At 40.3% G+C, this 27,286-nt stretch overlaps 1 protein-coding gene across 5 annotated transcripts; it reads left to right on the forward strand.

Moving 5' to 3' along the window:
• The first annotated feature begins 248 nt into the window (after positions 1-248).
• Positions 249-24,259, forward strand: TAF12 (TATA-box binding protein associated factor 12). Of its 5 annotated transcripts, none has more exons than XM_006049496.4 (7): positions 289-463; positions 11,690-11,773; positions 12,466-12,717; positions 14,596-14,673; positions 18,683-18,797; positions 22,187-22,275; positions 23,769-24,259. In XM_006049496.4, the coding sequence occupies exons 2-7, from the start codon at positions 11,702-11,704 to the stop codon at positions 23,802-23,804; spliced, it is 642 nt and encodes a 213-aa protein (XP_006049558.1). In that variant the 5' UTR covers positions 289-463; positions 11,690-11,701; the 3' UTR covers positions 23,805-24,259. The 5 variants fall into 5 exon arrangements, with proteins under 5 accessions (XP_006049561.1, XP_006049558.1, XP_006049560.1 ...); XM_006049497.4 differs by having other exon boundaries at positions 330-397; XM_006049499.4 differs by lacking the exon at positions 11,690-11,773 and having other exon boundaries at positions 249-397.
• The last annotated feature ends 3,027 nt before the right edge of the window (positions 24,260-27,286 follow it).

Consider the following 27,286-nt stretch of genomic DNA (forward strand, 5'->3'; position numbering starts at 1 on the left):
AATGCCGACCTCTAAGCCATACGATGGCGTCAATTACCGGTCTTGCTAGCAATATATACAACAAGCTATTTTGGTGAGAAACAACAAGGTCAGGGTTAGTAACGCCGGGATAGAAGACGCAGAGCTCGCGCACACTACCAGTCAGTCACAAGCAGGAAAAACCCCAACTGCCAAAACCGAGCTACCCGGCAAGATCACCACCACTTGTCTGAGGACAGTCCGCGCCTGCGCAACCAGGCGCGCGCCCGCCGGCCGGAAGAGCCGCGCGTTTCCGGGTTGGAGGCGGGGAGCGGTGCCGGAAGTACTCGGGGAGGGCCGAGCAGTCGGACAGGCTGCTGAGACGAACGCTTCACTGGGGCAGTCTCCGCATATCATGGGGAGATAGACGCTGCTGCCTGTGAGTCTTGGGCCCTGGCAGTTGAAGAAGAGCGGGAGGAAGGAGTCAGGACCCAGACCCACAGTGGTCAGTATTTGAAGAGCCAGGTTGTGGAGGAGACGGGGCTGTGTGAGGAATCAGGCTTTTGGGACGGGACCGAAGGGCTCGGGGCTGGGAGAAGATACGGCTGTGGGGACCTGGGCTCCAGACAGGACATAGGGAAAGGGGACGGATGTGAGTTATCCGGCATCTGAGGGAAAGCGGGCTCAGAGGGCCAGACAGGATTGTGAGGACCCACGCTCCTAAGAGGAGAGGGTCGGAAGAGAACGGGTCGTGAAGACACGGTCTCCTAGAGGTAAAAGCGGAGCTGTAAGAACGGGCTGCTAAGCGATAGAAGCTAAGCGATAGAAGCAGGACAGTGAAGACCCATGCTTCTAAGGAAGGATTCAGAAACGGGGCAGCGAAGACTTCGGTTCCTGAGAGGCAGGAGCAGTAAGAGGACACGGGTTTGGGAAGAACAGGAGCGGTCAGTGAAGACGGACTTCTCTGGGGACGGGGTCGGGGCTCGGAGATTCCGAAGTATCTGAGGGAACAGGGCTGTAAGGACCCGAACTCCTAAAAGCGAAGAGGATAAGAGGCCGTGGCTGTGAGGAAATGAGCCTCTTAGTAAAAGGGAGAGAGTTCGGAAAAGATACAGGGATCCACTTTTTCTCCTCCTAGTCTCTGAACCGAGAGTGGTAAAGGTTGTATTCAGGGGAAGACAACGACTCCTTCGCGCTGCCTGCTTGACCTTTTGGCAGGCTTGTCTTGTGTCGGATGCAATCTAGGAAGCCCACTTGCAAGCATCTTCTTTTTCAGCTTCGTTCTGGTAAAGCACCTGGTGTAAAGTTGAAGCAGTTATATACTTAGTAAGTGCTTTAAATCCCATTCTACTCAACTGAGCGCAGATCTCTGCATCTCAAAAAATGAGGATGGTGGAGATGAAAGGACCAGAAAAGATAATCTTTTTTAAACTCATATTTTACATATAAGGAAGCTAAAATCCAAAGAAGATAAAAATTACAGTGAGGCCACGACTGATTAGATCATGATTTTGATACAGTACCCTGCTCTGCATGGCAGGTAGGAGATGCTTATGGTTATATTCCTTGAAAATATATTTCTAGAATGTTTGCTCTAACTTCAAACTCAAGAGGGAAGTTTTTACAGATTCTAGTATTTTATTTTGAGTCTTCTTACTGTATTGACATTGATAAAATGAGTGTCACTTACATGTTAGGAAACCTTTAAATGAAGCCCCTTCTCCCTCAAAAATATAGTAAGTCATTTAGAAAGTCAGGGATAAGTAAAGTGTGTCCTTTATTTTTAACATATTTCGTGAAGACGGCTCCTTTTAGATAAGGATGGTGGGGATACTAGAACCAGTTACTTTGATTCTTCAGTAATACCTTTTGCTGAAACTTAGAGTAAGTTTACAGTCCCACAAGTTAAATATTGTTAATTCCATTGTACAGATATATGAAATCAGTGCAGGGAGTGAAGTGCCTCGCCTGAAATCATTTGCTACTAAGTGACCCAGCCCCAGTCAAATCCAGTTATGTGTTTGACTGATATATTTTTCTGTTTTTCTGAATGGATTCCTCACAATGTCTCAGATTTGCTCTTCAGCAAAATGGAATAGTTATACAAAGCCTAGCATTGAATAAAAGCTCTCCCTCCTCCTCCTCCAGACTCCTCTTAATATCAAGTACTGTAACTTATTAGGGTATTTAAGCAGTGTGCTTTTGAGGGGAACTAAATTCCTGTATTTTAAAGAAGCACAGATATTCAAAATAGAAAAATGGGACCTGTATAGAACTTTCCTCACAGCGGAGTAAGACATATTAGTTTTAAATTTAGGAGGCTAAGAAAGACCAATGTGAAGAACAAGGACTTAAATGGAGTAACTTTACAGTTATTGTAATATGAATTAGATGTTTGAGGAAACTGGAATAACTTAGTTCCCAGTGGGTTTGCCTATACTGTTTTCAAATGCCTATACTGAATGCAAGTGATCAAAACTTACACCAAATTATGAGGTAAAGCATGACCATACTGCCATTTCAAAATACCTGATGATTTAATTCATGATAGTTTACTCCGGAGTTATCATTCTCATCTACATTTGCAAATTGTATTACTTATTTCACTCATTTGTGGCTCTAGCATTGATTATTAGAATAGGATTTTGAAGTAAGTATCTGATCAGAAAATCATTGTGTTAGAGCAGATATGAACATAGAACATATTACTTTTGACCCAAAGTACTTGAGAGGCAGCACATCGGCAGTGTTTATAACCTGCTCTGTGAAACAAGTGTGTTGAAGACAAACTTTTAAATCTATACACATGGACTTAATTTTAAACCTTATGCTAATTGTTAGAGCTGGAGGAGACTTTAGATTTTGCCTGGTCCTTTTCTCATTATCTGAGAAGGCAATGGCACCCCACTCCTGTACTTTTGCCTGGAAAATCCCATGGATGGTGAGCCTGGTAGGCTGCAGTCCATGGGGTCGCTAAGAGTCGGACACGACTGAGCGACTTCCCTTCCCTTTCTAATTATAGGAGTAGAAACTGGGCAAAGGCAGCTCACATAACTCAGTGGCAGAACTGTGGTGGCACCTAGCCCGACTGACTTGCATCTTCCCTGTGTCACAGCGCCTTTCATCAGCCTCCTGCTGACCATTTGCCACAACTTTCTTTTTAATCCACTTTTCTTTTTTAAATGTCTGAAGTAATAAGAATAATTATAGGATGCCACTAATACATAGCAGGATGGGTGAAACATTTTAGGCTTAATATACTGACTTTTATAATTAAAATTTAAAAGAGGAAAGCATATATAGTACACTAGCAAACATTTTAAATTGTACTTACCAGTGCCACACATTCTTCTAAGTGCTTTAGAGTACATAACTCAGTGAATGGTCACAGCAATCCCATGGGGTATGCCTTATGATTAACTCCATTTTCTAGATGAGGAAATTGAGACATAAAGAGATTAGGTAACTTGCTCAAGGACATAAAGCTAATAAGTGGCAGAGTAGGTGCTTGAATCCAGAAACTGCTACCAGAGTCCATCCCTTGACTGCTGTACTGTACTGCTTTTCTGCTATTTCAAAATTGCCTTAAAAAAAAAAAATTCCTGAACAGTATCAAACTAGTCAAAAAACGAGTAGAAAAAAAATCCCACATTTCTGTTGCTCTCAGATCTCACAGACTGCAGTAAAATGGATTCTTTGTGGTTTATTTAGGCTGGAAACCATGAGCTTGTTTAGATGCATCTAGAAACCAGTGAGAGGAGAAACAGCCAGGTAGAAAACTCAAATCATTAAGTCATGTACCACAGTGATAAGGCTTTTATGCTATCAGGCTGGTAGCCCCTTTCAGTTTGGGGGTTTTTTGTTTGTTTGGATCTTAGTTCTCTGACCAGGGATTAAACCTGTGTTCCCTGCAGTGGAAGCATGGAGTTCTAATCACTGGACTGCCAAGGAATTCCCTACTTAGTATTTGTTTAAATAATAAATTCCTAAACATTTCAGAGGTAAAAGGATTTTAAAGCCAATCCAGGCACATGATTTCCACATAGTAGGGGCTAGTAACAGTTTGCTAGTATAATTGTTCTCTCAAACTGTCCTGCAGTTAATAGCTCTGTTTTTAATCCATAGTACATTCCTACCTCTTGGCATGCTAAGAAAATGAGTTAGAGATTTGAGTAGCCCAAAAACAACCATAGTACATTACATAATGGAATTCAGGTTATTTACGGTCACTTCATTCCATTGTGCTTGACCAGCGTCATCTACAATTGAGCTAATGAAAGTTGTCAGTAAACAGATAATTTGGACCATTTTGATCACATCGTGATTTTTTTGAAATTTTATTTTAAAATTTACACACAGTAAAATTCACTTTTCAGGTTACAGTTCTATGAGTTGAAACAAGGGTGTACTATCATGTAAGCACCATAACACTCAAGTTACATAACAGGTCCAGCACCCTCCAGATTTCCTTCATGCTGCTCTTTTGTAGTCAGACTTTCCCCAGGGTCATACCCCTGGCAATCACTGATCTGTTTTCCATCCATGTGTAGCTTTGCCTTTTCCAGACCCTTGCAGGAAGTAGCCTTTGGAATCTTGCTTCTTTTATTTAGCTTAATGCACTGGAGATTATCCATGTTCCTTGTATTAGTAGTTCTTCCTTTCTGTTGCTAAATTGTATTCCATTGTATGGCTATACATAGTTCATTTATCCATTCTCCAGTTGAAAGATTGTTTTCAGTTTTTGGCAATTATGGATAATGTTGCTATAAGCATTCACATACTGAGTTTTGTGTGACTAAAAGTTTTCATTTGTCTAGGGTAAATAGCTAGCAGTGGACTGCTGGGTCATATAGTAAGTATACAATTTTATAATAAACTGCCAAACCATTTACCAAAGAGACTGTACCATTTTACAGTCACCCCATAAGTGTATGCGGGTTTCAGTTGCTCCAAATCCTCTCTCAGTTCAGTTCAGTCGCTCAGTCGTGTCCACTCTGTGACCCCATGAACTGCAGCACGCCAGGCCTCCCTGTCCATCACCAACTCCCGGAGTTCACTCAGACTCATGTCCATCGAGTCAGTGATGCCTCTCTAGCACTTGTCTATTTTTAATTTTAATTATTTTAGTAGGTGCTTGCTACTGCTGCTGCTAAGTCACTTCAGTTGTGTCCGACTCTGTGCAACCCCATAGATGGCAGCCTACCAGGCTCCTCTGTCCCCGGGATTCTCCAGGCAAGAGTACTGGAGTGGGTTGCCATTTCCTTCTCCAATTAGGTGCTTTCTGTTATCTCATAGTGGCTTTGGAGCTTCCCAGGTGGTGCAGTGGTAAAGAATCCGCCTGCCAATAGAGGAGACATAAGAAACACAGATTCGATCCCTGGGTTGAGAAGATCCCCTAGAGTAGGAAATGGCCACCCACTCCAGTATTCTTGCCTGGCAAATTCCATGGACAGGGGAGCCTGGTGGCCTATATAATCCATGGGGTTGCAAGGAGTTGGACATGACTGAGCACATAGTGGCTTTATTTTGCATTTCCGTAATGAGTAATGATACTGAGTATTTTTTCATGTGTTTATTTGCCATCTGCTTGTCTTTGGTGAAGGATCTGTTCAGATCTCTTGCCCATTTTTTAATTGAGTTGTTTTCCTATTGAATCTTGAGAGTCCTTTGTATATCCTGGATACAAATTGTTTGCAGATACATGATTTGTAAATACTTTCTCTTAGTCTGAAACTTGTCTTTATTTTCATTTGCAGAGCAGAAGTTTTACATTGTGATTAACCCCATTTATCAATTTTTTCTTTTGTGGATTGTGCTTTTGGTGTTGTGTCTAAGAACTCTACTTGACCCAAGGTTAGGGAGATTTTTCTCCTATGTTTTCTAGAAGTTTATAGTTTTGCATTTTTACTTTTAAGTCTGTGATCAGTTTTGATTGTATTTTATATAAGGTATGAGATAAAGGTCAAGATTTATTTTTGTTAGGTTTTAAAAACAGGGGTCAATATTACCTATTTCTTCAGAGGAAACAAACCAAACAGTAGTTTATTTTAATTTTTTATAGGTTATGTATGCACATATTACATTTAGGGTATATAATGAAAGATAAGTCTCACACCTTGGTTCCATGGCCACCCAGATACTACCATCCCTATCCCCCTCAAGACAACCATCGCTATCAGTTTCTTATGTATCTTTCCAGGAATAATTTATACATTTATAATTGTGTGTCTTTTTAAACAAGTGATAACAAATTATCCTCACTGTTCTGTACCTTGCATTTTCAATGTACAGTGTATCTTGCAGGTCATTTCATGAACTTCCTTGCTTTTTAGAAACCAGTTTATTGAGTCAGTCACATATTATACAATTCACCAATTTAAAGTATACAATTCAGGGACTTCCCTGGTGGTCCAGTGGCTAAGACTCCATGTTCCCAATGCAGGGGGTGGGAGTTCAACAACTGGTTGGGAAACTAAGATTCCACATGCCATGGGGCACAGCCAAAAAAAGAAAAGGTTTACACTTCAGCATTTGGTTTCTTTGTTTATTTGGTTGCACCTGGTCTTAGTTGTAGCACGGGGATCTTTGATCTTCATTGTGGCATTCAAGATCTTTAGTTGAGGCAGGGGGGATCTTTTTTTTTAAGTTGTTACATGTGGAATCTAGTTCCCTGAGCAGGGATTGAACCTGAGCCCTGGAGTCTTAGCTACTGGAGCACCAGGGAAGTCCCTAGTCCAGAGTTTTCTGGTACATAGAGGGCTGTGCAACCATCACCACAATCTACTCTAGATTATTTTTGTCACTCCTAAAAGAAACTGCATAAACATTAGAAGTCAGTCCCTGTCCGTCTCCCCACTCCTCAGCTCTAGCAACCACTACAGTATAGATATTCTGGACATTTCATATAAATGGAATCATATAATATATAATCTTTTGTGACTGGTTTCTTTCACTTAGATAATATTTTCATGTCTCATTTTTTTTCAGTGTATTCCATTATATAGTTATATCTAGTGTATTTAACTATCACTTTGATAGACATTTAGGTTGAAATTGCTTGTATGTATAGTATTCTATTCACATACACGTTCAGCTGTAATATAAATTGCTAAAAATAGAACCATGGGATCAAAACAATATACACTTTTCTTATTTTTATAGATATGGCCAAGTAGCTCTTTATAGAGACTTCTAACTTTCATACCCCTACTCTAGCAACTTATGAAATGATTATTTCTCCATAAAATTTTCAAACAGTGTATGTATACTAAAACGTTATCATCATTGCCAAATGGCAAATAAATAGTACCCTGTAGTTTTAATTTGTATTTTTATTATAAATGAGAATAAGGATCATTTCATTGTTTTAAGAACCATTTGAATTTCTCTTGTACTGTCATGTTTCTTCATAGTATTTATTTTGGGTAGTTAGTTCTTACTGATTTGCAGTTATTTTTTATATATAAAAGAAATTAGTTCTTTGATACATCTTGCATATATTTTTGCTAGTTTGTCTTTTGTCCTTTAACTTCATTTGTTATACTTGTTGCCATGCAGACATTTTTATTTTTGTGTAGTTGAACATATTAGTCTCTTTTATGGCTCCTGAGCTATAGCTCCTGAGTTTTCATTTCTTTAAAAGGATATTATTTACACTTGAGGATATTGTTTTTCCAATTTTTAAAAATTGAGATAACTTAGATTTGTATAACATTATAAAAGATAATACAGAGCACCCTTTGCACCACCAGTTTTCTCTACTGATAACATTTTGCAAAACTGTTGAGTAATATGACAATCAGGATATCAACATTGATACAACCACACAATCTTATTCAGATTTCCCCAGTTTTACCTGTACTTGTTTGCTTATATGTATATATGTACTAAGTGCTACACAATTTCATCACTTTTTCTAGGTTAATTTATCCATCATCACTATCAAGATATTGAACAGTTCCATCACAAGGGCTCTTCGTTGCCCCTTTATAACCACATCTCCCTCCCTCCCACCCAGTCCCTTACAACCTCACTAATCTGTCCTCTGTTGGTAAAATTTTGTTATTTCAAAGATGTCATATAAATGGAATTATACAGTGTGTACTCTTTGAATTGGCTTTTGCTCAGCATAATTCTCTGGAAGTTCAGCCAAGTTGTGCATATCAGTAGTTCATTGCTTTTTCTTGCCGAGTAGTATTCCATGGTATGGATATACCCCAGTTTGTTTAATGATTCCCCTATTAAAGGACATCTGAATTGATTGCAGTTTTTGATTATTGCATGTAAGTCTACTATGAGCATTCATGTACAGGTTTTGGTGTAAACATAAGTTTTCCTTTCTCTAGGATAAATGCCTAGGATTGCAGTTGCTGGGTCATATAGTAGTTGTGTGGTTTTTTGTTTTTGTTTTTCCAGATTCACTTTGTTGAGGTATAATTTGCATTCAATAAAATGTATACCTTGTAAGCATATAGTTCTGTGCGTTTTGATAAACGTAGCAGCTGTGTAAGCAGTCCCCCTACTTCAGATATAGAGGGTTTACATCACCTCGAAAACTTCCACCCTGCCCTGCTGCAGTCAGTCTCTGCCTCATCTATCATTAGAGACTTGTGTTTAGATCATTAGATATTAAAATTTCACATAAATGGGATCATAGTATGTATTATTTTGAGACCGACTTTTTTTCCCACCAAAATATTTTGATTCATTCCTGTTGTTTCCTGTGTTAGTGATTTTTTTCTTTTTCCATTTTTAAATAAACTCTTAGAGCAGTTTTATTTATTTATCTAGGAGGTCCTACCAGGATAGCAATTTTAGATTTATAGAAAAATTGAGAAGATACTACAGAGCTCCCATATACCCTGTACCCAGTTACTATAATAATGCACTTCATTATTAATATCTTACATTAGTATAGTATATTCATTACAACTAATCAACCAATTTTGATATATCATTATTAGCTGAAGTCCATGGTTTATTCAGTTCTTAGTTTTTCCACTTAGTCTTGTCTTTTTAGGCTCCTCTGTGACAGTATATATTTAGATTTTTAAGAAATTGTTTCACAGAATGGCTATACCTTTTATATTCCCACTAGCACTATGTGAGTGATCTAATTTCTCTGCATCCTCATTAGCACTTGGTGTCACTATTTTTTATTTTAGTCATTCTGGTAATTGTGTAGTTATATCTCATTATAGTTTTAATTTGCCTCTCTTTAATGACTAATGTTGTTGATTGAATGACTTTCAATTTGCTTATTTGCTCTCTGCTTATCCTCCTTGGTGTAATGTCTGATGTGACTTTTGTCCATTTTCCAGTTGAATTACTTTTTTTTAATCTATTGAGTTTTGACAGTTTATTTAATGCATTCTAGATAGTAGTCTTTTGTTGGATCTATAGTTTTTAAATATTTTCTCCTAGTCTGCAGCTTGTCTTTCCATCTTTTCTACATGAGCTTTCACCGAGGAAACTTTTAATATTTGATGAGGGCCAATTTATCAGTTTTCCCTTTTATTGATCATGCTTTTGGTGTCATGTCTGAGAATGCTTTGCCTAGCTAGAGCCCAAAAATTTTCTTCTTTTTTTTTTTTTAATTTTGTAGTTATACATTTTACATATATGTGATCCACTTTGAGTTAATTTTTGTATAAAATGTAAATTTTAGGTTTCAGAATATTCTTTAAAGATATTCTGTATTTTATCTGTGATTTGATATTTAAAATTTAAATATCTGATCAATCTGGAATGGAGGAGCATATGAAAGGGAAAATGTATAACACCCCCCAGTGCAAATTGATCAACTATTTAAATTTTAAATATGAAACTAGATGTTTTCCAGATATACTCAGTCATACGCCACCATTTATTCAATAATATGTCTTTTCTCTATTAATACATGCTATGAACATGAGTATATAGCTTTGTGTGAGAACATAAGTTTTCTGTTTTCTGAGATAAATGCCTGGGAGTGTAATCTTTTACCTATTTGGGGGAGGGGTTGGTTTATTGTCCCTAATTGTGGCATAATTTAAAATGCATAGATCTTAAATATACAGTGTGATGAGCTTGACAGGTGTATAAGCCCATGAAATCATCACCCACCCAGGTATGTTCTGGTGCTTTAAATTCAGCCAAATAAAGGAATGGTCTAGGAAACTCAGAGCAGTGCCAGTCTGGAAATGGGTGTCTGGTTATCATCTGCTTTGTTTGTTTTGTTTTAATGGAAGAAGTAGCTCCCTGACCCAGAATTTTTTAAAGTTAGAAGTATCGTTTGTTTCTCAACTGAATCAGTGGGAACGGTAAATTTCAGTCTTGTCTTAGAAACTTTGATTTTTCTTACATTACACAGATTCCACTTATTTCATTAAGGCTGTTTATTTTATTAGTAGCCATCAGAGCTATTCCTTAAGATTAATTCCTATATGATTATTCATATTTGGTACTGTGTAGATAGCTATTTTTTTTTAATCTCCAGGTTCTTTTTTTAAATATTTATTTATTTGGCTGCACCAGTTGTTAGTTGTGGCACGTACAGTCTCATTCCCCAGCCAGGGTTCAAACCCATGCCCCTTGCATTGGAGCATGGACCACCAGGGAAGTCCCTATCTCCAAGTTCTTAATAGGGAAATTTCCATTATTCAGAAATACAAAAAAGTTCTTCCACTTACTTTGAGCTATACTCAGTGCTATTTGGGAAGTAAGTCTGCTGAATGTTGTGGGAATGTTATTTGAGGACAGAGTATGTTCATACTGATAATCTTCAATAAAGCTTTATCATAGAACTTGCTCTGGGAAAATAGTTTGTTTTTTATAACATTAGAAGAGTTATTACCATTTAACAACCTTTTCTTTTGCTGATTCTTTCTTTGGTAACATTTGTGAGTAAGGGAGAAGGAAGCATGGACCATGTGTTTTTTTAAAAAAGTAATCTTTATGTTATGCTACCCACCTCAGTCAACTCTTGGCCAACAAAGTTTCTCTTGATCATTTAACTAATTGCTTTTATTAAGAGTAAACCAGCAGAAGATGATTTCTGCCATTAGAGAGTTAAACAATTTGTTGGAGAGGAGCTTAGCATTAGGAGCAAGAGTAGAATAGATGAAGATGCTCATTTAAGTTGCTGCTGCTGCTGCTAAGTCACTTCGGTCGTGTCCGACTCTGTGCGACCCCATAGACGGAAGCCCACCAGGCTCCCCTGTCCCTGGGATTCTCCAGACAAGAACACTGGAGTGGGGTGCTCTTTCCTTCTCCAATGCGTGAAAGTAAAGTCGCTCAGTCGTGTCGACTCTTAGCAACCCCATGGACTGCAACCTACCAGGCTCCTCCATCCATGGGATTTTCCAGGCAAGAGTACTGGAGTGGGGTGCCATTGCCTTCTCCATTTAGGTTGTTAAGCTTTATCAAGTTCTGAAAACTTTGCCATGATTCTTGCAGGTTCAAATTCTGTAATTTTGGTCAATAAAGTGTTTCATATGCTGCTAGTTTATCCCTAACAGTAGAGCATTCATTTTTTGGAAGAGAGTCTTAATGTTACTATTGTTGTCTTTAATTAATTTAAAAAGTTATATATGAAAGAGATGGAGATGTTTTTCTTGGTGCACAGCAGGAATAAGGAGATGTTTCTCTGCATCCAGTTTGCCTGCATCCTGGTCTTTGAAGACATGCAGGCCATGCAGCTGAAATGGTTCTGTGACAAGGGTGGTGCTTGACGCCAGTTATTCATTTACAGGTAGCTTTTGAAATGGCTGCCTCTCATTTCACCGGGCTCACAGCCGTTGCTGATGTAATTAAAGATCTAGACACTCAGATAGCTGTAAGTAAGCTCCTTGAGGTCACTGTGGGCAGAACTTCTTGAATGTGCTTCTGATCTTGATGACACCAAAGCTGAGGTCCACCGAGTCAACCTCATGGCTCTAAAATTTAGAAGTCTTGGCTATTCCAGGCTAGGGACTCTGCATGTATTTAAAGATTGCTAACACTCAGAGAAAATTTGCCCTTGATGACAGAGAAGAGCTTACTTTTAACAGTTGCTAAATTTATCGTGTTTATCAGGCCCTGGCATAGATTTAAGCATGTTTGAAATGCTGAAATGAACTAATCTGTTTTTTGAAGTTTTGTGACTAGGTTTCAAGTATGTGATTGTGCCATGATTTATTTGAATTTAGCGTTATTTGATGTTCAAAAATAATGCATGTACTACTTAACCAAGTATTCTGTTTTTACAAAGTCTTCAAAAATGTCTTGCTCATTCTAATTTATTTATGTACATAAGATTCCTCATTTCATTTAATTTCTTATTTCACTTGTGTGGACTATTTAACTTTTCCAAAAGAGATGGTTTCTAAATATCAGGTGAGAGCAGTGAACATTCTTCATTCCATGTTGAATGTGCAGGTGTCAGATGAAGACCCTTCAAAGTCCAACAGACCTCATAGAATTTTACTTTTAAAACTCATCCTTTATTACATGTCTTTCCTGAATTAATTTTTTTTTTTTCTTCTACAGTTGATTGGCCTTGGTCCTCATAGCTCCAAAAAGAAACAAGATCTCGATAAGCTCTATGAGCTGAAGTCCAAAGCAAGACAGATTATGAACCAGTTTGGTCCCTCAGCCCTAATCAACCTGTCCAATTTCTCATCAATAAAACCGGAACCAGCGAGCACCCCTCCACAAGGCTCCATGGCCAATAGCACTGCAGTGGTAAAGATCCCAGGCACTCCTGGGACAGGAGGGCGTCTCAGCCCTGAAAACAATCAGGTATCATCCTCTTTTTGTTCTCTGTGGGCACTTCTTATCTGTTCTTTAAAGCAGTGATACTTTGAGAGATGTCCATCTCAGATGCTGCCTCTTCCTCTCAGACTTCTTTAAGTTCTTTATCAATATATCATGTACATTTATCAATTTTTACTTTGTAGAATATATGTGTGTATACATATATATGTGTGTGTGTGTGTATATATACACACACACATGCATGCATTAATAAAATACCTTGCCTATGACAGGTTTTTATATATTTATATATAAATATATGCTATATAATTGTTAAGCAAAATAAAATAGGTAAATAATTAATGGCTTCATTATTCATTATTCTTGTAATAAAAGTACCCTTGCTTCCAGTCTTTTCTCCTTCTAGTTCATCTAGCTGCTACCATTATTCATTTTCTGCAATGATTCTATAATCTGATCCCCTCTTTTTACCCATCATCTTGATTCTGTCCTCCAGAGCCATAAAAAATAAGTATAATCTCTGACTTGGGCCTTGTAGGCTGAGTAGAACAGGATGAGGAGACAATAGTTCAAGAGAATGAGGGAGGGACTAGCAATGGTGAATGGGAAGGGTTATGCAGATAGTCAGGAGATTGATTACCATACTGAGTGTGGAGTTGGAGAAGAGCAGGAATTAAAATTGTATAGGTGGGATTCCAACAGAACATACTGGGCCTATGTTAGTTTCCATTGGAACTTTTAGTCAATAAACAATCTTTGCAAATATTCAATGAGGCATTAAAATAACATAATAAAGTATCTTAGGGGGATTAACTTGACAGGGGACAAGAAAGGTAAGAAAGTGGGCAGACTGAGAGGAAGTCTGAGACTCTTATAGTAAGTCATGATATGTGGTAAAGAATTAAGCAATAATGGTAGAATGGATAGATCTGAGACATTATTAACAAATATTTATTTTTAAAATTGTATTCTTTTTTCCCATTTCCAATGTTATACAGGCTTTTTGTGAAATTTTAGAAAAAGAGTAAGTAGTCTGTAATTCTACTACCACCCCAAAGTAACTGTGGTAAACATTTTAGTGTGTGTCTTTTGATTCTTCTTTAGTGGCATATACATGTGATATAATTTTTCCTTTATGAAAGAGGAGATCATAGTTGTACTGCTGCTGCTAAGTCGCTTCAGTCGTGTCCGACTCTGTGCGACCCCATAGGCAGCCCACCAGGCTTCCCCATCCCTGGGATTCTCCAGGGAAGAACACTGGAGTGGGTTGCTATTTCCTTCTCCAAAGCATGAAAGTGAAAAGTGAAAGTGAAGTCACTCAATCGTGTCTGACTCTTAGCAGCCCCATGGACTGCAGCCTACCAGGCTCCTCTGTCCATGGGGTTTTCCAAGCAAGAGTACTGGAGTGGGGTGCCATTGCCTTCTCCGATAGTTGTACATACTTATACAAATATTCAGTTAAACAGAGAGGAACACGTTCCCAGCCATTGAGGAGCTTTTAGGCTATTAAGTCAGAAAACAAGGAAAGAAACCCAATGATGGAAGGGCACACAGGTACGACAGAGGCCGAAGGAGGAAGTGGTTGCTTTTACCTGGGTAGCCTAGGAAAGCGCAGAAAGGAGGCTCTGTGAGCTGGGCAGGTGGGAAGCTATACAAAGGCAGCAGAGGAGCTGTACAACTTGTGATGGTCAGAAAATTGGTAATTAATAGAGTTTCCTAAAACTGTTTGACAGATGTTGGCCTCTCCTCCATGCTGATCTTTATGCCTTTCGCTAGTCTATTCTTGACTCTAGAATATAGTCTTCCAGTAGTAGCTCCAGGTAGGCCAGACTGAGAATTCTTTGGAAAGTAGAAATCAAACCCGGTAAATTGGCTGAAAACTGTTCTCCCAATTAACTTTAGGTATTGACCAAGAAGAAGTTACAGGACTTAGTAAGAGAAGTGGATCCTAATGAGCAATTGGATGAAGATGTGGAGGAGGTAAGGTGGGACTGGGTACTCCAGAGACTGTCCCCCTGAGAAGTCGTACAGAATAGCCATTAACAACACAGACTCTAGAGGCAGACATATCTGAATTTGAGACTTGGCTCTGTGGGTGTGTTAGTGAAGCTTTCTGAAACTCAGCTTCCTCCTGTGTTGGTAAGGTATGACAGTATTTATCTACAGGGTTATTCAGGGTTTTTGTGAGGGTCCGGTAGAATAACTTACACAAATCACCTTAGAGAATGTTATACCTAACAACACTGCTATTTCTGCTTATCGAAAAGGGTGTAGTCTGCTGCTCATAGGCAGTCACTTTCAACAGTTTAAATTGTTTCTTCTATTTCTTTTCTTTTTTAATTAATTAATTTTTTTTTTTTTGGCCACACTGTTGGGGCCTGCGGGATTTTAGTTCCCTGACCAGGGATTGAACCCATGCCCCCTGCATTGGAAGTGCTGAGCCTTAACCACTGGACCATCAGGAAAGTCCCCATTCCACTGAATTTCTGAGTAATATACTTAAACAGATATTCTTTGATTCATTAATTTTCTAATAGTTGTAAACTTACTGTTATGGTAGACAAGAATTTGTTAAACCACTCACATACGTGCCATACAGACTTTCCTTTCTCTCATTTTTCCAGTATCGTTTTGTCACAATTTTTGCATAGCCCAGAAATCAGTATTTACATTATTCTGGCTATTTAATTGTTTACTCGTCACCAGTGAGCCAAGTCATGCCTATGACTACCTTTCCTTTTTGGTATAACTTATCTTCTTGAAGTAGATAATTGACCCTTTTTAGTTACTTAGTTTTCTTTGTGCCTTTTTTATTCAGCTTCCACTATTAGCTATCTTATACCCCATCAACATTATTTTCCAAATGGAAAAATACTTAATTTGGGTTTTCTCCCTCCGGGAAACCTCCATCCTCTTCTAGTTTGATTTATTTTAATCTACTTACACAGACCCCTCCTCTTCCTTTTGCTCTTTTTCTGATGGATGTCTTGTCTCCTAAATCCCACATCCTCTTACTTTTACTCCCTCATTTTGTTAGACTAGATTTTTTTTGTTACTTCCTACGAAAGGCTAGATGATAGGTAAAATATTTGAAAGTATCTGCAGTCTAACCTCACACTTAATTTTTAGTTTGGCTGAATTTAGAATTCTATTTGGAAATTATTTTTTTCCTGTTTGTGATGAAAGCATTGCTCCATTGTCTTCTGAAATCTGAGAAACCTTAGGCTATTCTGGTCCGAGTTCTTTTAGGGTCCAAATTTCTTCCTGTTCTGAATTTTCATATGAGCCTTATATGTATCTTTTTTCTTTTGTTGTGCTGTGTTCTTACAGGCTTCTTTTAGACACTTGTGTGCCTCAATTCAAAGATGATATTGTTTGTTTGTTTTTTTCTTTTCTGAGGAATATGTAATGATAGAGAAAGGAAATGCAGGTTACAAAAACAGTATAATTCCACTGTTATTTTTATGTTTTTTTATCTGGAGAGAAAATATTTATCCTGACTATGTGAGTTTGGTTTTTTAGATAGCAGCTTTATTGAAATAAAATCCATGTAACACACAATTCACGCATTTGAAATATACACAGTTGATTGGTTTTTAGTATATTCACAGAATTGTACAGTTATCAACATAATCTTAGAACATTGTCATCACCCCTAAAAGGAGCAGTCACTTCATTTTCCCCCAACCCCCACAACCCTTGGCAACCACTAAACTACTTTCTGTAGATTTGTTTATTTTGGACATTTCAAATAATTGGAATCATATAATAATTGGTCTTGTATGACTAGTATCTTTCACTTAACATAATGTTTTTTAAATTCATCCTGTTGTAGCAGGTATCAATACTTCATTTCTTTTTATGACTGAATAATAATGCTAGTCCATTGTATGGGTATGCCACGTTTTGTTTTTCTATTTATCAGTTGATGGACATTTGGATTATTTCCACTTTTTGGCTATATCACTTATATTGCCATGAACATTCATATACAGGTTTTTTGTTTTTTCTTTCCTTTCTTTTTTTGAAATCATGTACAATTTTTTCTGTGGGCATACGTTTTCATTTCTTTTGGATATATACCTAAGACTGGAATTGATGAATCATATGGTAAGTGTGTTTTTCCTTTGAAGAATTTCCTGTTTTTATAAAGTGTTCCATCCTTTGACATTTTCACCAGCTGTTATGAGGGTTCCATTTTTTAATCTTGGTTTTTTGATAACTTCTTCTCTATTATTGTTCTTTCTTTCTGGAATGACAGCTGTCCGTGTAGTAGTCCCATGGCTATGAACAAGTTAGTCTCCATGAATCTCATCATCTTCCTCTAAAAAATTAGGGTAAAATCCATGCTCCATTTTTTTTTTCACAGGGTTATTATAACAGTAACAGTTGGATGTTGGATCTTCTGCATTGATCCTCTTAGTTTTGGGTTTTTTTCTTTTATCTTTTCTATTGTTCATTTCTTTGTAATTCTAAGTTTTGCTTGCTGGAGAGATTTTCCTCAGTTTATCTTCTAAATTTTAACTTTTTTTTTTTTTAAATAAAAATTTTAATTTCCATGAACTTTTTGTTGTTAACTCTTTTTTTCCCCCTTAATCCATTCTGTTCTTATTTTATGATTGTTAGGGTCTTCTTCTGTTTTTCTCTCTGAAGATATTATGTTGTTTGACATTTTCTTCTTTTCCCTGTATTGTCTGTTTCCTCTGGGTCCCCTAATGCCCCTTTGGTTTGTTTATTTTCTTTTTAGTGTTGGAGATTTCCTTCAGATGTCTAGTAATCCTGGTATGTGTGGGGAAGAGTCGCTTGGCTGCTTTTGAAGATGAGGATTGGAAGTCTGTTCTGTATATAGACATCTAACAATTCTTCAGTTTTTAGTCCCATATCTCAGTCAAGTCTTCTCTGGTTAATGATAGCTCCAAATCCTGGATCTGGGAAATCAGTTCAGTTCTCATTGGTGTCCCCTCTACAGGCATTTGTGTTATACCTTCTGTCTGCTAGGTCAGTTCCCACTCTTTCTTTGTTACCTCTTTTCCAAAATTTTGCTGTAAAAGTTTATTGGAATCTCTTGTCCATTAAGGTTTTCTCTCCTTTTCTTCTTGTCTTTGTGGGTTTATATGTCTTCCCCCCGACCCCCGACCCTTTTCTTGTTGTTTTATTGGGTTAGGAGAGAGGTCATTTTTGGAGCTGACTTACCATGTTTAATCATTTGAAATCTTTCTTTTAGATAGTTCCATAGGAAAGATAGCAATATATTAATGGTCTAGCAGAAAAAGTAATGTTTATAACTATGTAATTTTATTTTATTTTTTTTCCAGAGGAAAACATGAGGAAGGTATTCACTAATCAAAATTTCAGTTTTTCTTAATTGTAGATCTTTAACTTCAGAATTCTGATTTTGCTCTTTACATAGTCTACGAATAGTGGATAATGAAGTGGAAAGAATTCAGGATTTGGACTTAGAACCTTGAGCTCGAATCCTGCTTCCGCTGCTTAGTAGTTACATGGCTATAAACAAGTTAGTCTCCATGAATCTTAGCATCCTCCTCTATAGAATTAGGATAAAATTTTTGCCCCATTTTTTTTCCCCAATGGGATTATTATAAGGACTCGGTGAGATAATGGAAATAAAAATGCTTAAGAGAATATGAAGGATTTAATGAGAAAATGAGGATTTAATGATTCACTTTTATGTTCTCCCTAATTCAGAAGAAGATATAGAGGGGATAGGGCTTGGGCTGGTGGACTGCTGCTAGGTAGAAAGTACAGAAAATGCATCCTTAGAAAGGTGTGAATTTCTCTGAACCTGGTTAACGACTGGGTATGTTTCTCTTGTCCTCACTCCTCCTTCTTACCTTCACTCAAATGCTGATTCCAGGCCTTGTAATAGAAAGCCTGACTAGATATGTGATTCAGGCAAATACAGGTGTCTCAGCAACAGGAGCCTACCCTGCCATGCCATGGTTACTCTCCCCCACCGTTTTTCCCCCAGATGCTGCTGCAGATTGCTGATGATTTTATTGAGAGTGTGGTGACAGCTGCCTGCCAGCTTGCTCGGCATCGCAAGTCCAGCACCCTGGAGGTGAAAGATGTCCAGTTGCATCTAGGTATGCGATCTCGTTTCTCCCTGTGGTATCCACACTGTTGCTCCTTCAGGAACCTTCCTGCCAGGATCAGACGTTAGAGCTCTGGGATTTATATATTCATTCAATAGTAACATTAAACAGGAAAGAGAAATCCATCCATAGTAGGGGAATGAGCCCTGCATTGGGTTTGCCACTGTCTAACTGTACTACCTTATCCTTCCCACTTACTTTCTTTTAAAGTCGATTTCGTCATTCGTAAAATAGGGATCATAATATCCTCCTTACAGGGTCATCGTGAGGATTATATATAATGTTTGTAAAGTGACTGGCACAAAATAATGAGCTCAGTAAATGTAGCTATTAGATGTCCACCATTCATATAATGGTATTTTCCTTCCAGTTTTTAGTTTATTGATGTATTTTTCCCAAGAACATTTTATCCCTAATGCACATATAATTTTGCATTTTGCTTTTCTACTTAATAGACACTAAATTTGAGCCTGAATTTTTCTGGGAGACACTCATCTAACATTGATAATCATAATCACTTGGAAATGAATAAGCCACCCCCATCCCCATCCTCTGCTGCATTGGTTGCAGTATGATCAAAAGGAAGGGAACAATCTGTGACTACAAAGTCAGGCCAAAAGAATGAGGCACAGTTATTAAGGGATTCAGTGCAAATCAGCCCTGACTGAAAAGGCTTCCTTCTTGGTATTAGGGAGCTACTGCTCAGAAGGTGCTGGTACTGGGGGTGGCATAAATGACACACTTCTGGTTAACATTGCTGGTATTATTAGCAGAAGACTTTGCATCATACTTTGGCCACCTGATGCAAAGAACTGACTCATTGGAAAAGACCCTGATGCTGGGAAAGATTGAAGGCAGGAGGAGAAGGGGATGACAGAGGATGAGGTGGTTGGATGACATCACCGACTCAATGGACATGAGTTTGAGCAAGCTCCAGGAGTTGACGATGGACAGGGAAGCCTGGCATGCTGCAGTCCATGGGGTTGCAAAGAGTCAGACATGACTGAGTGACTGAACTGAACAGAATAGCAGAAGACAGATATTTCAGTTACCTATTATTGTGTAATAAACATGGCAGAAATAGCATGGCTTTTGTTAACTAGCCTCTAAAGACACACTGCATTGCATGCACTTCAGTTGTGTCCAGCTCTTTGTGACCCCATGGACTATAGCCCGCCAGGCTCCTCTGTCCATGGGATTCTCCAGGCATGAATACTGGAATGGGTTGCCATTTCCTTCTCCAGGTGATCTTCCCGACCCAGGGATCAAACCAGCATCTCTTACATCTCCTGCATTAGCAGGCAGGTTCTTTACCACTAGTGCCACCTGGGAAGCTGAAGTCTGTTCCATGAGGCAATCACAAAGACCTGACCAGGTTCAAGGGGAGGGATCACAGACTCCACTTCTTGATAGAAGACATACTTTAAAACCACCACAACACAAATGCATAGGACCAAAAGTACAGTGGTGGTTACCAGAGGCTAGGAGGATGGAGCAATGGAAGTTATTGTTTAATGTGTACAGAGTTTAGGTTTGGATGGATGAAAAAGTTTTAGTTTGGATGGATGAAAAGAGGTGGATAATGGTAATGGTTGTGTGAATGTGCTTACTGCCACTGAGCCATACACTTAAAAATGGTTAATTTTATGTGTATTTTATCATACCCTCCCCTAAAAAATCCCACACAGTTTCTTTTACTTTCGGAGTTTAACATTCCTGTTTGTAAAAGTGTTTTGTATTTTGATTGTTGAAAGTAAAATTGGAATGTCAGTTTCTTCATTAAGGGTAAGAAATAATTATCACAAACATGAATACTTGAAATTATGTATGACCAGAATAGCTTTTTGTCAGGGGACCTAATGGAACCTGAATCATAAGGAAGATTGCTGGGAGGCATGGGATCAAAGCATGGGAAGTTAGGGAACCTGGTGTTGACCATCTAGGTCAGCTGTGCACACCTCCCCTCCTCCTAGCCCTACCAAGGGTAAGTCTGCCAGTGGAGCTGTAAACCTCGATGGCTTGCTTTTGGGCAGGCTGGGATGGATACTGCCAGTGTTTGCCTCTCATCCAGCTATTTCCTGTACTTGAATGGTTAAATAACCTCACCTTCTATTGACATGGTCTTCATTTCTTTATTTTTTTTTCCATTAAATATATTTATCTGTAGAGTATACATTCATATTAATTCATTATCTTTAGGTTTAAATGAATCTAAATATTCAGAGTTACCAACTGATTAACTTAGGTATCTTCTAACTAGTTGCACTTGAATATATATTAAATATGTACTCCTTTTGAGTAGAGATTTATTGCCTAAATAATCTTATATGTGTGATTTCTTTACATCCGATGTACTTAAAGTGCAGTACACTTTTATTTGTGGATTGAGGGGTCCATGTAGCTATGCCAGTTTCTGACAAAGGAGAATAACCAAGAATAACCAAGTGATGTCTGCGCTCTGGTAACGTGGAGTAGCAGTCCTACAGGCATGGTCATCCAGTGGCAAAAGGACATGGAGCTGTGGCGTGGACATCCCTGTTTCAGTATCTGTATTTCTGTGTGTTTATCTCAGGCTCTGAGATTGCAGCATGCCACTGAGGGCTCTCAACTACCCTATCAGGTGGTTATTTCTGTTGTTATTCAGTTGCCAAATCCTGTCCAACTCTTTGCATCCCTCTGGATTGCAGCACACCAGGCTTCCCTGTCCTCCACCATCTCCTGGAGTCTGCCTAATTTCATGTCCATTGAATCAGTGATGTCAACCAACCATCTCATCTTCTGTCGCCCTCTTCTCTTTCTGTCTTCAATCTTTCCCAGCATCAGGGTCTTTTCCAATGACTAGGCTCTTTGCCTCAGGTGGCCAAAGTACTGGAGCTTCAGCATCAGTCCTTCCAATGAATATTTCTGTTGTTACTACTATATAAAAGGTCAAGAAACCAAGACCCAACATTATATTGCTCCACAGTGAAGCAGCAGAGCTAGGACCTGGCTCTTCACTCCAGATTGCTAAGAGTGCCTTTCCGTTCCTACTCCTCCTTTAGGTTTGAGAGGGGTTGCCTTGACCATAAGGGTAAGATGATTGAAGAAACAAGTAACTTTCCTGAAAAGCTACATAGAAAACCTTAGGGCTTCACACTCAAAATTTTGACTCATTTACCTCCTTTTTCCTTGCAAGAAGGTCAAACAGTGTCCTCTAAAACCTTTAAGGCACCATACGCAGTTACCTATTTGGATCCCATAGAGCCGCTCTTCAGAGTTACTGTTTATTAGTACAGTGGATTGCCCAGGTTAGTCCTCCCTGACCCTTGTCTGAGAGTCACACTGCACCCAGACAGTCTCTTCCTGGTCCCCTTATCTCTGTGTGGGCTTCTTCCTTACAGAACGCCAGTGGAACATGTGGATCCCAGGGTTTGGCTCTGAAGAAATCCGACCCTACAAAAAAGCTTGCACCACAGAAGCTCACAAACAGGTGAGAAGCCTTCAGAGTCCCAAGGCTGCCACAGCTGATTCCTTGAGTTGTGTCTCAGAGAGAAGGCACACAGCTACCATCTGCAGCTGGGAAATGACTGCGGTGTCATTTCCCCCAAATGTCAGAGAGGGCAGGAGGCAGCAAGGCTCCATGGTACATCAGACATGTTTTTCCTTGGTACTTGGCTGTTCTCAGTGGGGTCTGTTTTTTCTCTCGACTCTGATGAGAGAAAAAATTGAGTGTCTGTGGTGTTGCTTAAAGTTGTTGATTCTAGGTTCTTCTAACATGGATGGAACTTGCGCCCACCACATCTCGTTAATGAAATCTTTCATTGTTGCTGATTTGAACATCATCTAGGACCCCCTGACTAAAGGGCAGTTTAAGGAAAAAAGTATGCTATACTTATGCCAGGAGGTAGCACCCAGGCTGCTCTGTCAGGCATTCTGGCCTCTGCCCCAGCTTAACCTTTGTTCTCTGTCCCTCTTACTGCAGAACTGAGGGGTCAGTAAGAGAATCTGTCTCCACTTCTGCTGGAGAACAAGCTGTCCCAGTCACTAGTCAGTCTCATAGCAATGTTGGCCTCCATTTGACAAATCTTAATTTAACTGGCTACTCTGATTTGAAAGTGGGCTCTTTGCAAGCTTTAGATGGCCACAGTTGGGCAGTTCTGACTGAGTGTACTTTGCTTTTCCATAGCTTAGGATCTCTGGATGGGTATGTTTACAAAGCTCACAAAGGAAGCTCTATAAGAAGACTGCTAATAGCCTAAGTGCAGTGTTGTTCAGAAGGGAATCCCTCAAGACAGTGGACAGTCAATTTGGTTCTGCTATCAAATTGTCCGCTTTTAGCCCTATTTATTTATCAGTCAGCAAATATCATAATGTTAAAACAATCTCTTAGTCAAAAAGAGTGAGCAAAGCAAGTCGTTAATTTGGCCAGTAGCTGGTAATAGGAAGATTTGAAACCCGTGATCTGAATGTTGCCCTGATGGGTTATGGTGGAAATTATTAGAGTCAGTTTCCTCCATTGCAGGTCATCAAGTGTGAAATATCAGCTCCCTTTGTGTGTTGACAACAGGCTCAAAACAGAGGCCTCTTCCCTATTTTCACCATCATCAAGAAAAGAGATTGGTGAGGGGGAGTAAGCCTAGAAAACATATTTTGATGGCCTGTCCCTTTATATCCCCAAAAGGCAAGAAATGTCAGCTTCTGCTTTTAACTTTCTTTTTTTTTTTTTTGCCATCCTGCTAGCATAGGGCTCTTTGAGTCTTTCGGTCAATGAAATGGGTCTACTGGCCAATAGAAACATCTCTTAGGGCCCCGCAGACTGCACTTTAGTTAGAAGGAGTCTGCTGAGCTGCCCTGTGCCTGTAAGTTCCTGAGGACTCCAGCCTCATGAGTGGCGTAGATCATGCTACCTGATAACCACACATGGATTTCCTGGACAGTTCCTCACTCTAACCTGTGTCATTGCTTATTTCTCTCTCCTTTCAGAGAATGGCGTTGATCCGGAAAACAACCAAGAAATAACGCACGGAAAGCTCAGGGGATGGACAGCAATGTATTTGGAGATACTTGAGCTGAGACCTCAGCCATCTCATCCTTGGATTTTTTTTTTTTTAATGCTTTACAGAGAAGCATATATTTTTTATTAACAGTGCAGCAATATCTATAATGACTGAGAGGATCTGCCAAGAGAATAAAGCCTCCTACCCCAACTTGCAGTCCTTGTTCCCTGCTGTCTCAAAGAAGAGCAGTGTATCTTCCAGAGAAGATTTTATTTGTGGTTTATTATGTAAGTGATTGAATAGGGGACAAAGCATTATGGTCTTGTTTGGTGAGAGAGTATTAATATTAGCAGGATTTGTAGAGGTTTCTGTTCCCTTCTCCCTCCCTCTTCTCCCTGTACTTTGTAATGTCAGTGTTTATATGAATATGACTTTCATTTGCTTTTCCAGAATAAAGAAGTTATTTATCGAAAGAAATAGGGTACATGGCTTACAGCCTTTGAGATGCCAGAGAAGGATAAGCAAGGCTGAATGTGGCCTCTAGTCAGCAGATGGCAGCACTATTATTCATTTCTATGATGGAGGAAAAAACCCAGGGATTTTTCCATTATTTTACTCCAAGGAAGACCTTACCATCAGCAGGACTTTCAGTCCAGTCTCTCTGCCATAACAATCGAGCAGGGTGACCTTTTCTTATCAGCCCTAAACTGAAGAGGCATCCTGATTTGGGGAAATTGTTTTTGATCTGCTTTTCTGGAACTTCTGGAGTTCATCCTTGATGCTGAGAAAAGATAGCAAGAGACTTGGGGGAAGGCCTTTCCGTGCAGGCTTTTGTCTGTTTGTAGTTGTGGAGATCCTAGTGTTTTCACCATCGTACAGAGGAAACCAGGTGCTTTGAGACCTCAGGGTCATGACCTTCAGTGGCACCTAGCATCATCCTGTTCTGTGCCTGGCAGAGACCTTTGTGGATCATGAAGTTTCCAGGAGCTTCAGGGAGCATGGCTGCCCACCCAGGGGCCACCAGCACAGACACATCCCCCTTGCCCTGCTTTGGGTCTCTGCCTCCTGAGACTTGGTCTGTGGTGGGACCCTGCTTTTTACTCCCTCCCACCTTGAGTTTGGCCCCATGACCCCTCTCTTCACAGCTTATAGATCTCCTGAGTAAGCAGCTTAAAAGTCTGTGCTGGATGTCACCGTTGCTTTTGGCTGAGGTCTCAACATAATAAACACCCAAAGAGGCAGCCAGCTTCTCGCCTTCCTCTGGCATCACCTGTCGCTCAGTCATCACTCTTGTGGCCTCCCACCAGCCAGAGGATGTTGAAGGGTTGTGCTTTCTCCAGAACCTCCTGATGCTGTTGGGGGGCACTCAAAAGATGTTCTGTTGGTGATTACCAAGCTGCAAAAAGCCTTCCACCGAGTTCCTGCAGTAGGAGTGAATCATTGGCCTCGGCAGCCAAGAAGGAATCCAGAATTAGTTTTGAATCTTCCATTGAGGACAGAAGAGGGCAGGGAATCCAGGCAGTTTAATGGCAAGAGCTGGGTTGAGTCAGAAGACCTCAGTTCTTGATCAGCTGTGTGACAGGTGAGTGCATTCCTCCAGCTGAGACATCTTGTCCTGTGTGCTTCCTGAGAGGCTTGTTCATCCAGCGAGTGTTTATAAGCTGTGCCCCTGCCCATGCCAGGCATGGCCAACGGTGATGAATGAACACAGGGAGCGTTCCTTCCACCAAGGGGAAGGGAACCTGCCTCCGTGATGAGAACTACAAAGCAGAGGCTCCCAGGGTCAGGGGAGGGCGTCTGAGCAGCTGAGCTGTAATCTAAGGGATCCATGGGAAGGCAGGGCCACTTTAAAGGAGAGAGCTGCACATTTGCCAACCCCAGTGCAGTGTGGTGAAGTGAGACGGGCCAGGTCATGCAGTGTCTTGTAGGCCTCAGAAGAGTGGGCTTACCCAGAAAGCAGGAACCATTGAAGGATTTTAGGCAGAAATGTGACATGGTCAAATTGGTGTTTTGAAAAGATCACTCTGGCCAGACAGTGGAGGGGATAAGAAAACATTTGTAGAAGCAGAGGTTCATAAGAACTTGTTGCCTGGACTGAGGTGGCTGTAACGAAGTGGAGAGAAGGGAGATTTGACAGCTGTTTAAGTGGTGCTTGTGTGGACTTGGTGGCTGGATGTGGGGAGAAAGGTGTCACCAAGTATCTATAAGGGATCTCCTAACTCGGTGTCTGGGGCAGCTTAACCTGGGTGCAAGGCCTTCTACCTCACTAGCTAAGTAACCAGGCCCATCTGATTCCCAGAGCCCTGCACACTGAGCACACAGACGACTTAACACATGCTGAGCAGCCCAGGGAGTGGGGAGCAGGGCTGGTGAATTCGTGTGCTCCGGACAGAACTTAGGTGCCATGTGTGTGCCAAGCACCTTCTGTGAATAAGCTTGTTTCCCCAACAAGCCTGAAGAAAAAGTGTTAAGCACTTTGCAATAATGTCATTTAACCCCATTTTTCAGTGAGGCAACTGAACTTTAGAGATTGTAAGTAATCTACTCAAGATCACACAGGTAGTGGTGATGGTGCTAAGGTTTCAACCAGGTCCCTCTGACTCCAGAACCTGCTCCCCTGACTGTGCCCTAAACTCTCTCCCCAAGTCCTAGCGGGGGACAGAGAAGGGAGCGACATGCAAAGGCCTGGAGGTGTGAAGAAGTCACCTCATCAACGTGGCTGAAGCATAAGGTCCTACGTCAGGAGAGAATGGTCAGAGGTGAGCAGAGTAAGCCTGGGGGTGGACAGCCCTCAGGCCTAGTGGTGGGGTCCAGTGCCCGTGTTTGGAGTCGGCCACATGTGTGTCTTGCAGGGGGTTGGGAGGGTGTGGGGAGCCCAGCTGGCTGACCCTGGGCTTCCCACCGCTCCTCAGCCTGAGCATCACCTCTGTCGGCTGTGGAGCATTTTAGGGCTGTGGGAAAGATCCCACCTGACAAGATTCTCATGCTAGTGCAAGTCGCTCAGTCGTGCCCGGCTCTTTGCGACTCTGTGGACTTGTCCAGAATCCTGGAGAATACTGTTCCCTTCTCTAGGGGATCTTCCCGACCCAGGGATCGAACCCAGGTCTCCCACATTACAGGCAGATTCTTTACCAGCTGAGCCACCAGGGAAGCCCTCTGATGCTAACAGCAGGCATATAAACAAAAAGTTTGAATCAACCAAAAGGCAGCTGTAGGGGGTGGTCACAAAAACAGGGGTGAGTTTTGAGGACCTAGAAGGCACCATTTGGGATCCAGAAGGCATCCTGGAGAGGGTCCCTCCTGCATGGGGTAAAGCAGGGAGGAGGAGGGCAGCCCTGGACTGAGGTGTCACAGTTCCCTATAGTTGGGAAGTTCCCCACAGTCCCCCAGTGTAGTCCTTTATTCTCCAGGTAAAGGCCCCTTCCCTTGCTCTTTGTTTAAAAAAATTTGGCTGTGCTGGGTCTTTGTTGAGGCACATGGGCTTCTCTAGATGTGCCACGCGGG

The sequence above is a fragment of the Bubalus bubalis genome, chromosome 2 (genome assembly GCF_019923935.1).
Source record: "Bubalus bubalis isolate 160015118507 breed Murrah chromosome 2, NDDB_SH_1, whole genome shotgun sequence".
Taxonomy (NCBI): Eukaryota; Metazoa; Chordata; class Mammalia; order Artiodactyla; family Bovidae; genus Bubalus; species Bubalus bubalis.

What these genes read in the sequence shown, in the direction of transcription:
- TAF12 (XM_006049496.4), top strand. Translation starts at nt 11,702, where the DNA reads ATGGCTGCCTCTCATTTCACCGGGCTCACAGCCGTTGCTGATGTAATT. An exon ending in ATCTAGACACTCAGATAGCT is followed by an intron (nt 11,774 to 12,465) that starts GTAAGTAAGCTC and finishes TTTCTTCTACAG; the next exon opens with TTGATTGGCCTTGGTCCTCA. An exon ending in TCAGCCCTGAAAACAATCAG is followed by an intron (nt 12,718 to 14,595) that starts GTATCATCCTCT and finishes AATTAACTTTAG; the next exon opens with GTATTGACCAAGAAGAAGTT.